Raw genomic sequence first — 14,848 nt, 5'->3', positions numbered from 1 at the left:
CCAAACTATTGCTTGCCTCAATTAATTATTAAATGTAACATCAAATTATTTGAGAGAATTGAGTTATTATACACACTAAAATGTGATTATTGTGCTAGCAATATTTTCTTGAAGTAGAGGAGCTAATAGTCTGCCACTGATATATGATATCTATGTTTTATTATTGCTTCCTGATTTTCCCACACCGATTGTATTGCTCTACCATTTACTTTTGTAACAAATTTATCCTCTCAGCCATCTTTGCATATAATATAAATGTTTGTTCCTTTCTTGATATTTTTATCTATCTTGCTTCTTATCTGTTCTCTGCCAATCCTGTTTTAGTGGCATGTAGCTTAAGGCAACAAATACAGATGTGCTTTACTACTAAAATAAGGATATATGGGTATTTGTTATTGCCCAGATTCACAGTGCCTTCTCATATTGGATCCCAGGATGAAAGAATATTGTCACAAGAAGGGCAGAAATACAAGACAAAGTCTAACTCATTCCATAATTACATGTTGTTGTATGGCATTTTTCTATAATTTGCAACATTCCCCCACAGATCGAAACTCCTGGTCCAGAAAGTGAGGGGAGTCTAGTAAGTCTCAGAAGGTAAAGGAAAGGTCAAATAACAAGGAGACCAGAAAATTGCTAGATTTTTGAGGGCCTCTAACCAACCAACGCAAAATATTGCTAGGAGTAGAGACTTAGTAGAAGTCAAACTTCAGAAAGAAATATACTGTGAAACTGCATGCAGGCTGTAATGAGAGATCCGGGGTAGTTGTCAAGAGTCTTTACCATGTAGGATGGCTTTTCTATAAATTTAGCTGCATTTGAGTTACATCTGTTCCTCATAAGTAACCACACACTCATACTCCTGTTATTAATCTCAATAAAACTTGCTAATTCCCCAAATTGGATGTTGGTGCAAATGTTATTGTAGGCTCCTTTCCTGTGGTGAAATGACATATGTGTTGTGATCTTCCCTGGAAAATTATCTCCCTCTCTCCCTCTCTCCCTTTCCCTCTCCCTCTTCCTCTCTCCCCCCACTCACGCATGTGTATACACACACACATACACACACACACCCACTAAGAGAGAGAGAGAGAGAGAGAGAGAGAGAGAGAGAGAAACAGGGACAGAGAGACAGAGAAAGGAAGAGAGAGAGAGCAAAAGAGAATTTACTTTTTAATTACACAACGGAAAATTTCACAGATCAAAGTGAACAAAGCATATAACATGACTTTCAAGACTCAGAATGAGAAGGTTTTGCACTGTTAAGACTTACCTTTCCCATGCATACTCCCTTTTGGTGTTTGCTTCCCTTTCTTCCCTTTCTGGTCCAAAAGTTTATTTGTTCTCTTGTTTTTGTGAGAAAATGCAAGAGGGTAACATGCCACAAGTGTCAGAATCCAAAGAGAACTACTTCTTAATCTTAATTCAATGCTCTCAGATAAGACAGAAAATGCTTGAGCATGGGTGATGTTGTCACTTGCAGAGCTGTAGACAGGACACATCAAGCAAAGTCACACTGAACAAGGTAACTACTAGGATCCAGCAACATTGCAATGGTGATTGTGTTGAAGTAAAATTAACAGAAAAAGACAATACCATCATTATGTAGATTTCATTTTGCCATAGGTTGCTCTTTATGGATCATTCCTTTTTAAACATTTAAATACAATTATTACTGCAATTTTTGTTTCTTATTAAAAGAAAACTGAACTTTATAATATGAAGATTTCTTGCTCCTACTTTGAAAATATATGACTTTCTTCTTGCAAGATCCCATCCCCAAGTTTCCAATTTTTCTCTAATACATAAATAAAAATTATCATAAACAGATGTCATTCCAATGATAGGCAAGACATTAACATGACTGTTTCCTTACATAGACAATTTCGAAGGTATTTTCAATGATTGATATTAGCAAAATTTTGGAGCAAGATACTGAATCAAAACAATGAAGTTTATTTATAATAGTCTTTATATATCTACACTGTCCATAAGTAGTAGCATCAAGTAAATAAGAAGTATTATATTTATAAATTATTGCTATATTTCACTGTTTACAATCTATGTGTCATTTGATTCGTTGTCCATGGTTAAAGACAGAAATTATAACTCCATGTTAAAGATAAGACAAGTTGAGTAGCAGGATAATGGTGCCATTGTTATTAAAAGATATATTAAAAACATAAGACAAGTTTAGATTAAATTTTTCTTGCATTTTATTGGATTTTTAATTTACATTTTAAATGTTATCTCCTTCCTCAGTTTCCTGCCCATTAACCCATCCCATTCCCCTCTCCTTCTATAAGGATGTTCCCACACTTAACCACCCACCCCTTCCTGCCTCCCACCCTGATATTCCTCTACACTGAGGGTTTCAGGCTTGGCAGGATCATGGGCTTCTCTTCCCATTAGGGCCCAACAAGGCCATCCTCTGCTACATATGCAGCTGGAGCCATGGGTGTTTCCATGTGTACTCTTGGGTGGTGGTTTAGTCGCTGGGAGCTCTGTTTGGTTGGTATTGTTGTTCTTATGGGGTTGCAAGCCCCTTCAGCTCCTTCAATCCTTTCTCTAACTCCTCCAATGGGGACCCTGTTCTCAATTCAGTGGTTTGCTGATAGCATTCACATCTGTATTTTTCATGCTATGGCTGAGCCTCTTAAGAGACAGCTATATCCAGCTCCTATTAGCATGCACTTCTTGGCATCAGCAATATTGTCTGGCTTTTGGTGGCTGTAAGTATATAGGCTGGATGGTCAAGTGGGACAAGCTCTGAATGGGTATTCCCTCAGTCTCTGCTCCAACCTTTTTCTCTCTATCTCCTCCTATGGATATTTTTGTTCCCCACTTAAGGAGGACTAAAACATCTGCTCTTTGGGAATCCTTCACCTTGAGCTTCATGTGGTCGGTAGATTGGATCTAGGGTAATTTGAGCTTTTGGGCTAATATCAGTGAATGTATATCATTTTTTTGTGATTGAGTTACATCACTCAAGATATTTTCTAGTTCCATCCATTTGCCTATGAATTTTATGAAGTCATAGTTTTTAAAGGGTGAGTTGTACTTTTCTGAATCCACTCGTCTGTTGAAGGACATCTGGGTTCTTTCCAGTTTCTGGCTACTATAAATAAGGCCAATATGAATATACTGCAGGATATGTCCTTGTTATTTGTTGGAGCATCTTATGGGTATATACTCAGAAGTGATATAGCTGGGTGCAGTTTTCTGAGGAACCACCAGACTGATTTAATCTATTGTAACAGATTAAAATCACAACACCAATGGAGGAGTGTTCCTCTTTCTCCACATTCTCAACAGCATCTGTTGTCACCTGAGTTTTGATCTTAGCCTTTGTGACTGGTGTGAGGTGAAATTTCAGGGTTGTTTTGATTTGCATTTCCATGATGACTAAGGGTGTTGAACATTTCTTTAGTTACATCTCAGCCATTCACAATTCCTCAACTAAGAATTCTTTGTTTAGATCTGTACCCCATTTTTAATTGGGTTATTTGATTCTCTGGAGTCTAACTTCTTGAGTTCTTTGTATATATTGGATATTAGCTCTCTATCAGGTGTAGTATTGGGAAAGATCTTTTCCCAATCTGTCAATTGCCATTTTGTGCTAGTGACAGTGTGTTTTGCCTTACTGAAACGTGGCAATATTGCGAGATACCATTTATTGATTTTTGATCTTAGAGAATAAGCTATTGGTGTTATGCTCAGGAAATTTTACCCTGTGCCCATGTGTTGAAGGTTCCTCCCCACTTTTGACAAAATTCAACACCCCTTCATGATAAAAGTCCTGGAGCGATCAGGAATTCAAGGTCCACACCTAAACATAGTAAAAGCAATATACAGCAAACCAAGAAGTAGCATCAAACTAAATGGAGAGAAACTTGAAGCAATCCCACTAAAATCAGAGATTAGACAGGGCTGCCCACTTTCAACCTACTTATTCAATATTATACTCGAAGTCCTAACCTGAGCAATCAGACAATGAAAGGAGGTCAAAGGGATACAAATTGAAAGAGAAGAAGTAAAAATACCACTATTTGCAAATGGTATGATAGTATATTAAGTACCCCAAAAGGTCCACCAGAGAACTACTAAGCCTGATAAACAACTTCAGCAAAGTCTAGGGGTATAAAATTAACTCAAACAAATCAGTAATCTTCCTCTACTCAAAGGATAAAGAGACTGAGAAAGAATTAGGGAAACAACACCCTTAACAATAGTCACAAATTATATAAAATATCTTGGTGTGATGTTAACCAAGCAAGTGAAAGATCCATATGGCAAGAACTTCAAGTCTCTGAAGAAAGAAATTGAAGATCACAGAAGATGAAAAGATCTCCCATGCAGGATTAATATAGTAAAAATGGCCATTTTGCCAAAAGCAATCTAAAGATTCAATGCAATCCAGATCAAAATACCTACTCAATTCTTTATAAAGAAAGAAAGAGCAACTTGCAAATTCATTTGGAATACCAAAAAACCCAGGATAACAAAAACTATACTCAACAATAAACAAACTGCTAGGGGAATCACCATCCCTGTCCTCAAGCAGTATTAAAGAGCAATAGTCAACTGTATGATATTGGTACAGAGACAGGCAGATAGACCAGTGGAATAGAATTGAAGACCTAGAAATGAACCCACACACCTATGGTCACTTGATCTTTGACAAAGGAGCTAAAACCATTCAATGGAAAAAAGATAGCATTCTCCACAAATGGTTCTGGTTCAATTGGAGATCAGCATGTAGAAGTATGCAAATCAATTGATTATTATTAAGCATGTAGAAGAATGCAAATAGATCCATTCTTATCCCCCTGTACAAAGCTTAAGTCCAAGTGGATCAAGGACCTTCACAGCAAATGAGATATACTCAAATAATAGAAAAAAAACTGAGGAAGAGTCTCAAACACCTGGGCACTGGTGAAACTTTCCTGGACAAAACACCAATGGCTTATTCTCTACTATCAAAAATTGACAAATGGGATCTCATAAAACTGCAAAGCTTCTGTAAGGCAAAGGAGACTGTCATTAGGACAAACCAGCAACCAACAGATTGGGAAAAGATCTTTACCAATCCTACATCTCATAGAGGGCTAATATCCAAAATATACAAAGAACTCAAGAAGTTATATTCCAGGAAGTCAAATAATCCTTCTAAAAATGGGGTACAGAGCTAAACAAAGAATTCTCAGCTGAGGAGTACTGAATGACTGAGAAGCACCTAAAGAAATATACAGCATCCTTAGTCCTTAGGGAAATGCCAATGAAAACAACCCTGAGATTCCACCTCCATACTAAGGATGTAAAGAAAGAACACTCCTCCATTGTTGGAGGAACTGAAAACTGGTATAACCACTCTGGAAATCAGTCTGGAGGTTCCTCAGAAACTTGGACATTGCACTACCTGAGGACCCAGCTATACCTCTCCTGGGCATATACCCAAAAGATGCTCCAGCATACAGCAAAGACACATGCTCCACTATGTTCATAGCAGCCTTATTTATAATAGCGAGAAGCTGGGAAGAACCCAGATGCCCTTCAACAGAGGAATGGATTTAAAAAATGTGGTATACCTACCCAATGGAGTACTACTCAGCAATCAAAAACAATGACTTCATGAAATTCATAGGCAAGTGCAATGAACTAGACAATATCATCCTGAGTGCTAACCTAATCACAGAAAAACACACTTTGTATGCACTCATTATAAGTGGATATTAGCCCAAAAGCTTGAATTACCCAAGATGCAATCCACAGACCACAGCAAGCTCAAGAAGAAGGATGAGGAAAATATCCATAGGAGGGAATATGGAGGCAAAGTTTAGAGCAGAGACTGAAGGAATGGCCATTCAAATCCTGCCCCGCATGTGGCATATATATACAGCTACCAAAACTAGATAAGATTGATGAAGCTTGGAAGTGCATGGTGAAAGGGACTGGATATAGATCTCTCATGAGAGACACAACCAGAGCATGTCAAATACATAGGTGAATGCTAGCAGCAAACCACTGAACTGAGAACGGGACCCCCTTTGGGGGAAAGATTGAAGGATTGAAAGAGCTGAAGGGGCTTGCAACCCCATAGGAACAACAATGCCAACTAACCACAGCTTCCAGGGACTGAACCACTAACCAAGGACTATACATGGACTGACTCAGGGCTCCAACTGCATATGTAGCAGAGAATAGCCTTGTTGGGGCACCAGTTGAAGGGGAAGCCCTTGGTCCTGCCAAGTTTGGAATCCCCAGTGCAAGGTAATGTCAAGGGAGGGGGCAGGTGTTAAGTGGTGGTGGATGGGGGGAACTCCCTTATGTGGGGAGAAGGAGGGGATAGGGGACTTATTGAGAGGAAACCCAGAAAGGGAATAACATTTGAAATTGAAATAAAGAATAATATCCAATAAAAAGATAAGGAAAATTAAGTGACAAGTGCTGATCAAGTATGTTTTTGTGATGTTTAATGATATTTTTCTCTTGACAGATAGTTAGAATAGCTGGTAAGACCTTTCCTGATGCAACTGTGAGGCTCTGTAAGGGAAAATTAAGTGTGAAAGTTGTCAAGAGTTAAGATATACTTCCACTAATATCTAATACATTTGTGTCTGGATATAACTCAAGATTCTACCCATAGAGGAAAAAAACTCTTTTCTCTTTTTAGCTGAGACACTCACTGTCTTCTGTCTTGTGCCATTAAAACATAGGTCCTTTGTCTGTAGGCTGTGGCTGTCCAATGAATATTTCACCTGTGCTCTAGTTTTTTGGATTTCCTGGCTTCCACAATAATGTAAGCCAATTCACTACAATAGCTCTTTAATATCTCTATCTCTATCAACATCCACATCTATATCTATGTCTAAAACTATCTGTCTGTCTGTCTATCTATCTATCATCTATCTATCTATCTATCTATCTATCTATCTATCTATCTATCTATCTATCTATCTATCTGTCTGTGCTTTGTTCCTCTGTAGAAACATGCCTATTATAGTATTAGACCAGATAGTCAGCCAGGTGTTGTAGAGGACACCCAGACTTAACTTATTCTCTCAGATGACAGATTACATATGCTTTAAGGGGAAGCTAAATTAAATGAATGCAGGAAAAGATTAAAATAAAGCATGATGGAATGTATTCCCAGACATAGAGACCTTACTACAGAGGATAACATTGTTCACAAATGCATCCTATAAGTTTTGAAGAAAAGTTTTCCTGTTGTTTATCTTTTATAACTGGCAATTTACCTCATTGATGATTTGGTTAACTAATTTTTAGTTAATTATTATTTTACTATAAGTAAAATGCATGAATTTTTCCTCTTTTTATAGGTTAGAGATTCAATTTGATATTCTTTATGGGGAAAAACCAAAGCTTTTGGCAATAATATTATTCTAGACAATTTCACAATTTTTACAATATAGTTTTTGGTACATTTTAAACCTTCTTCAAATGAAATGTTATATTGATACTAATTGCTTTTCAGGTGTATCGTTGGATAAAATGGCTGCATTTTGACTTTTTCTATATTTTCAGTTTTTAAAAATTCTGAATTCATAGGGAATAATAATTCTAAATATTTTGTAGGAAGAATATTTTGAATGCCAATTTATTGTCATGTCAATCTTTTGAGCCATGACTTTGACACATCTGTTGTAATTTATTGAATTGTCTGTCTACTTAGCAATCAGTAGAGAGGCATTTTAGCCTGAGTTGTTGCTTCATTTCCTCTTTTGGAGATGTAGTATTACTGTCAACACATAGAAATGACAGCTAACAGTGCCCTTTCAGAAGTATTCTTATGCTAATTTGGGCTATGCACTTCATATTTGGTTATTATCTTATCTTCTAATTTAACACATTAAAAGCATTTATTTCTTAATTTTTGTATAGTTTGTAATTGAATCAGAAACTTACTTATATTAATGTCCACTTACTTAACTCAGTGCTAAAAAGCAGCAATGGTTTTTACATGTACATTTGCATATTGAAATAGAGTCTGACTGATAATATGACAAGTGCCATCACTGCTTATCATGCAGTTTGAAATGAAGTTATAACTTTTTTTGCATGTTTTTTTTAAATCTATGCCCACAAAGAGCCTTGGTACATGCCATTGATAATATTATTTATTTATAGATACATGTTGACTTGGAGAAGTGGGACAAAATAATGTGTTGTATTAATATAATGTAGTACTCTACCACAATGAAAGGAAGACAATATAGATATAACCAATAGTAAAATTTGAAATATACTGTTTAAAACCAAACCCCCAAATACACACATTGTATGATTCTCTTTGGATGAAATGTTCAAGATGATCTGCACCAGAATGCAGATTGTGATTCTCTGAAGTCTTTTGTGATGTGGTGGAGACTGACTGCAAAATTGATAGAAGGCACTTTTTGTTGCATAGAAATGCTCTATACGGCAATTGTGGTATGTATTAAGGTGCTCATTTGTCAAAATTATTAACTTTACACTTGAGTCTGTGAATTTTACTGTGAGAGTTATATCCCAATAAAGTTGATTTAGAAAGAGAAGCAAGTCTAATGTGGAGTTATTTAGAAATGAGCAGGGCTTATCATTTTTGCTTCTCCCTACTGGATGGCAAGCTGTTTATTCACTAAGAGCCATCAGTTGTCATTAGGCTTTTCTAAATCAATGCCACTTAGATTTTATAGAAATAATTTGTCTTCTGTGAAGTTATGTTTCACTATTTTATGTAAACCTTGTTTTACAGCTGTAATTATAAGCATAAATGGCATCTAACAGATTTGAGAATTCATAGAGCTGACTCATCCTATGTATGCAATTCAACTGGGGACAGCTGAAGTGAGAACAAATCCTAGAACATAGTGGTTGTGGATTTAGCATGCTGAAGGCTTCATGTTTTTAAAGTTTGAACTAAGAACTTACCTCCCTTATTCAAGTAAAAATAGTTTGGTTAAGAAAGCTAAAAATGCTATACCCTAAGTAGTCCAAAATAGGTGACTAAATATATCACTGCATTGCCATGCCTTACCCATGGATCTGGTGGTATGGAGGACAGTGTCCAAGGAAGGTGACTGGTGATGGAGTGATATGGCTACTTAAAATCCCCTTCCATTCTAGAAAAGATGTTTTCAAAAAATGGTGGAAATAATGAAGCAGTATTATTAGCCACTAAACATTAATCCAGACTATGTTTCACATCAGTGGCAATCACCTAAAAAGACAAAAACGAACTCTTATTTTTTAAAGTACAGTGTGCGCTAATTAGATGTATTTATCAAAAGGAAACTAAGTTTCTTGTATCTTTCTGATAAGCAAGTAATTATATCTTGGAGGTAAAGTTCCACAAAGAAAGGGGGTACAAGGAAAGAGGGAACAATCTTTCATGCTTGTACTTGTATATATGTGTGTGTGTTGTGTGTATTGCATATGTGTGGACACACATATAAGTATGGCCTCATGTGTGTGTGTGTGTGTGTGTGTGTGTGTGTGTGTGTGTGTGTGTGTGTGTATGTGCATGTGCATGTGCATGCATATATGTGAAGCTGAATGTTGACACCTGGCATCTCCTTGACCACTCTCTAGCTCATGTATTGGGGCAACTGAATACAGAGTTCTCTACCCAGGCTCAGCTGGATACCCAGCCTGCTTTGGAAATCCCCAGTTTCTGACCTGTGAGAGAGGAATTAGATGCAAGCTCCCCATATACCTGTTTATGTGGGTTTGGGGATCCAAACTCTAGTCTTTACACTTATACACCAAATGCTTTATCATTTGAGCCTTCGTTTCTTCTGTTCTATGTTTTTTATTTCTAAAAGAGATGATTCCTTGGCTGCCACAAAAAAAAATGTGCTTGCGGTAGAAAATTAGCAAGAGGTCTTATTATAATTGTACTCATGATCTCAATTTTTAAAGGAATTTTGCTAAAGAGAAAGGGAAGTGAGAAAGTTCTTCATTCTTATTCACTAAGAAAAATTCCCCAAACTCCACGCTTGCTGTTCCACTCCCTACCCCCTCTCCCACTCAGTTCCCTTCCTCTATCTACCCCTGATGTCCATGTCTATTCTATTATCCCTTCCCAGTGATATTCAAATATCTCTCCTTGGGACCTCCTTGTTACTTAGCTTCTTTGGGTCTGTGGATTGTAGCATAGTTATCCTGCACTTTATGGATAATGTCCGCTGATAAGTGAGTACATTAGGTATATGCCCAGGAGTGGTATAGCTGGGTCTTGAAGTACATCTATTCCCAATTCCTTGATTTGCATTTCCTGATGACTAATGATGTTGAACATTTCTGTGCTTCTTTGCCATTTGAGAACCCCTTGTTGAGAATTCTGTTTACCTCTGTCCCCCATTTTTAATTGTATTATTTGGGTTGTTGGTGTCTAACTTCTTGATCTACTTTTTTTTTTATTAACTTGAGTATTTCTTATATACATTTCGAGTGTTATTTCCTTTCCCGGTTTCCGGGCAAACATCCCCCTAATCCCTCCCCTTCCCCTTCTTTATGAGTGTTCCCCTCCCCATCCTCCACCCATTGCCACCCTCCCCCCAACAATCTAGTTCACTGGGGGTTCAGTCTTAGCAGGACCCAGGGCTTCTCTTTCCACTGGTGCTCTTACTAGGATATTCATTGCTACCTATGAGGTCAGAGTCCAGGGTCAGTCCATGTATAGTCTTTAGGTAGTGGCTTAGTCCCTGGAAGCTCTGGTTAAGTTATAACTTTGAAATGGATGTGACATGTGTTCTACATCACTTTAAAACTATGTAGGGTTGGGGATTAGCTCAGTGGTAGAGCGCTTGCCTAGCAAGCGCAAGGCCCTGGGTTCGGCCTCCAGCTCAAAAAAAAAAAAATGCCTGTGGGAAACTTGAAAAAAAATCACAAATTCTGTTGAATTAAAGAATTGTAAAAGTTGATTTTTAATTTACATCTTTACATAGAAATGTTTATACCTCTCATTTTTTGGACCTCAGATAATTTAAAAGCTAATTTTATGTTTTGAACAGCACAATCAGAATACCTACAGGGTTTTTATTATGTGATGTCAGACCATTTGCTACATGTTTCCCATTTCTTCTACAATCTTTATAGCCTCCTGTCCTACTTAAGGTGTATACAAAGAGATTCTTAATATTTTATTGATATTCACACACACACACACACACACACAGAGAGAGAGAGAGAGAGAGAGAGAGAGAGAGAGAGAGAGAGAGAGAGAGAGACAGGGAGATGGAGAAACAGACACAGAGAGAGAAAGACAGAGAAAGACACACAGAGAGAAAGAGAGAGAGAGAGAGAGAGAGAGAGAGAGAGAGACTGAGTCATGAAATTTTGTGAGGAAAAAGCAAGGAAAATCTCTTTAAAAAAACTACCTAGAGTCATGTGCAGAGCTTGCAAATTATTTTATTTACATAAAATGTACACATACCTCATTTGTGTGAAGAAAATTCCAAGTATATATGTTCACACATAGTTTACAACAAACACTATTTGTTCATGTTTCTAGATGAACATAGAAGATGCCTCAAAATATTATTTACTAACAACAAAATCAAGCACCCAATGATCTAAAGGAGAAATATCAAACATGGTCTACCATTTACAAGCCCAGCACAACTTGTACAAAAGACAAAGTAAGACACAATAAGTATTTCCAGGAAAAGGACAGAATAGAGATGTAAAGTACAGAACAAAGCTGTAGGCTTTCTGAACAATGTGATAAGAGTACATTTGTTGGTTAGGACTTACCTTAAATGAGTCCTATTTAAGTATTTTACTTGTTTAACACTGTACAGATGAGTATTTAAGTAGAAGTTAATATCTATTAGAGGAGACTAACTACAAGTCTCGAGTCCTACCAGTCTTCTTCCCTTTATCTGTTCTCATTCAGTCTCATTACCCATCCTAAAGATGGTCATTCAACTCTTCTCGAAGATGAGGACACTGAGAGTAAAGTAATCTCAAAATGTCAGTGATACAGGCATTGTAAATATCAGTACTTATTTTTTAGAAATACTCAAATGTAACTAATTATTTCTACATAGAACTCTTATTCTCATTTTGGTGATAACAAATGCAAAGAAAACCTAATCTGAGGGCCTACAAATAATGAGTCCATGACTGTGGAATGGTTTTGCCCAGAAATACTTTCTTTCAATTTCAGAATTGTTCCACAAATGTATATATAAAATCAGACTATCAAATAATGGGACTGAAGTCCTTACTTTAATGTGAATAAGAATTAAAAAAAAGAATCTGCAACACTGAAGTGTCTACAAATATCATCTTCATTATTGTTGAGTTGACTTACACCTACATTTGCTTATCTAGTACCCAAGTGGTATGTTTCAATACCACTCAAATGAGAATCATAATAGTAAAGTGCTTCAATCATTGTCTATGCAGACTGCTCAGATAGTATTGTGTTTGATTTTCTTGTGACATTGTAGCTATTAAAATTGACATCAAGAGATAGTAATTTTAAAAAACAGTTCAATACCAGAAACACAATCCATCTCTTAAACACCATCTTCTCAATTATTTTACTGAACCTACTCTTTGAAACTTTCTAAAACACATCAAAGACAGGCTCATCACATGCACAATTGAACTGTTTGAAGAACAGTGCTTATCACATGCACAATTTGGTTCCTCCTTTTACACATGGCTACTGCTGATGCTTCTTACAGAGAAGCAACATTTCCAGAATGTTACCATCTTACATGAAAATGATGGTTTTTTACAATCTGTTTAACTTTTTAGATAAGGATAATATCACCAAAATAAATCAACTTCTCATTTGAATATATATTTTAATGTGAAATATGGACAAGTAATTACAGTCTATTGCCAGAAATAGAAGGGTCTTTTGTCAGGGAAAGCTGGGCCTGTTTTATTGGCATTCTAGGTAAATTGACATGAAAATTTCATTTCTATTACTGAGAAAAGATTTATCCAGAAGTTAAGTATGGTGTCTCACTATGGTAATTGTAGTCAGGACAAACCTTTTGTACAAGTTTATAATCAATACTGTAAAAGGCAATGTGAATGCAGATGACTTTAAATGGTTTGGAACATAACCAGGACACATGACTTTGAGTCTGCTCCTGGTAACAGATTTTGGATGGGTCAAAATTGCACAAAGCAGTCTTCTTTGCCCGATCTGTTTTTTCATACTCAATATGGCAGTTAAAAGATTTGGATTCCTTAGTCTCCAAGGAAGACTGGGTGGACACTTCAAATTCTACTATTTTAGAGGGAGGTACCAAGCTCACTGAAACATTGCCCAGGCCTGTTGAATTGTGCCGGAAATAAACACTAAATGTTCCATTTCCATGATCGACAATTTTTCCTGTGATGAGCAGGTTAAGTTTGACAGTTTTAATGTTAGAATGGAAGTCACCCCACCCAAACATTTTCTTAAATTTTCCTGTCTTCACTATTGGCCGTCTTTTAGTTCTTGCTAGTGGCTCTTGAATCTCTGTTCTGTTTGCCAGCCAATCCCCAAAGTTTTCCAAATTGTCTGCATATGCTGGCTTTGAACCCAGAGGCTGTTTAACAAAGAGATGCACAGGACTGGTAATCCTTGAATGTACCACATTTCTAACCAACGTTCCAGGAACAGTTCTGTCTTCCCAGTCCACACTCTCTGAGGTACGTATCACTTTTTCACTGTCACAGAATAGCTGTAGGAGAAAAAGAAAGAAAAATACGTTGGGACAGGGTTTGAATATAAACACAGATTGATAAGGCAAAAAGAAGTGAGATGATTTAGATTCCAGCAATCAGTTAACACACAGGTGTGTTCAACAATATAATTACAAGAACATTCGATTCAATCCATCTATAATACTAACAAAAGCTAAACCATGTTAAATGGTGAGGTTAAAATGAGGCACATCAACTTAGTGGTTGCTTTTGTTCTCTCTATCCTCAGCTTTTTATTTTGCAGATTGACTCAAGTATTGATTTTTTTTTTTTTTGGTCCTCATGCCAAACCAGAGTATTTGTGAGGAGTAGTTCTTTTAGATAGGTAAATATGTAAAACCAAAGGTTTTTTCTTTGCCAAGGATCCATATGTCATTTAAATATAAGATATTGATAAAATTTTCAAACATATTTCAAAAGATTGTGGCATTAATTTATTCAGATTCAATATAAAAACTTCAATTTTCATTACAATTCTATTTCAGAATCTGTAACAAAATGATTGCTATTTGATTTTCCATAATAATTTTAGATGAAAACATATTTAATTGTCATACATTATGAGGAAAAATTATGTGAAAGTTATAAATTTAATGATTAAAAGACTATATAGCTTAATATATTTCAATTGTCCATACATATACAAAATATATTATATTTTATTAGCAATACAGAATGCTAAGAAAGACTTACATATTTATTTTGTAGGTTTCAAATCTTTTGGATCAAACTACTGCCTCTGAGACAGAACATTTATTTAGACTAGTTTTTCCTTTTTATTGGCTTAGTAGGAGAAATCCTTATAATTGTCACAAATCATTTACTTATGTCCTTGTGGATTTCGAGGGGAAAGATTATTATGTATATAAAACTGTTACTTTAAATGAATATTTATGAATTAGTTATACAGTCTGGAAAATAGAAGTTCCTGGAAGAAACATGCTCTATTATCTTAATGGTACAAAACAACTGTTGTAATGATTCTACAAAAAAACTATCAGCATGATGAAGAGGAGGAGGCATAAAGTGAGACTGGAGACATGCACTGTTTTTCTAGCCTGTTCAAACTTCCAAAACATTTGTCAAACCAGCTTCAGATTATCCTTAATATTATTATTTGTAATAAAATTTC

General features: G+C 36.2%; 1 protein-coding gene across 1 annotated transcript in view; it reads right to left on the bottom strand.

Annotated features, from left to right (window-relative positions):
• Positions 1-11,394: 11,394 nt before the first annotated feature.
• The window catches only part of Nxph2 (neurexophilin 2), a 241,542-nt gene continuing 238,088 nt past the window's right edge, over positions 11,395-14,848 (bottom strand). Inside the window, exon 2 of the mRNA XM_087655081.1 lies at positions 11,395-13,694. Within this exon, the coding sequence (XP_087511207.1) occupies positions 12,960-13,694 (735 nt within the window). The 3' untranslated portion in view covers positions 11,395-12,959. The remainder of the gene's footprint in view (positions 13,695-14,848) is intronic.

The sequence above is a fragment of the Rattus norvegicus genome, chromosome 3, assembly GCF_021556685.1.
Source record: "Rattus norvegicus strain SHRSP/BbbUtx chromosome 3, alternate assembly SHRSP_T2T, whole genome shotgun sequence".
Classification (NCBI taxonomy): Eukaryota; Metazoa; Chordata; class Mammalia; order Rodentia; family Muridae; genus Rattus; species Rattus norvegicus.
Note: the sequence above shows the minus strand (reverse complement) of the source record. Positions and strands in the feature narration are given on the sequence as shown.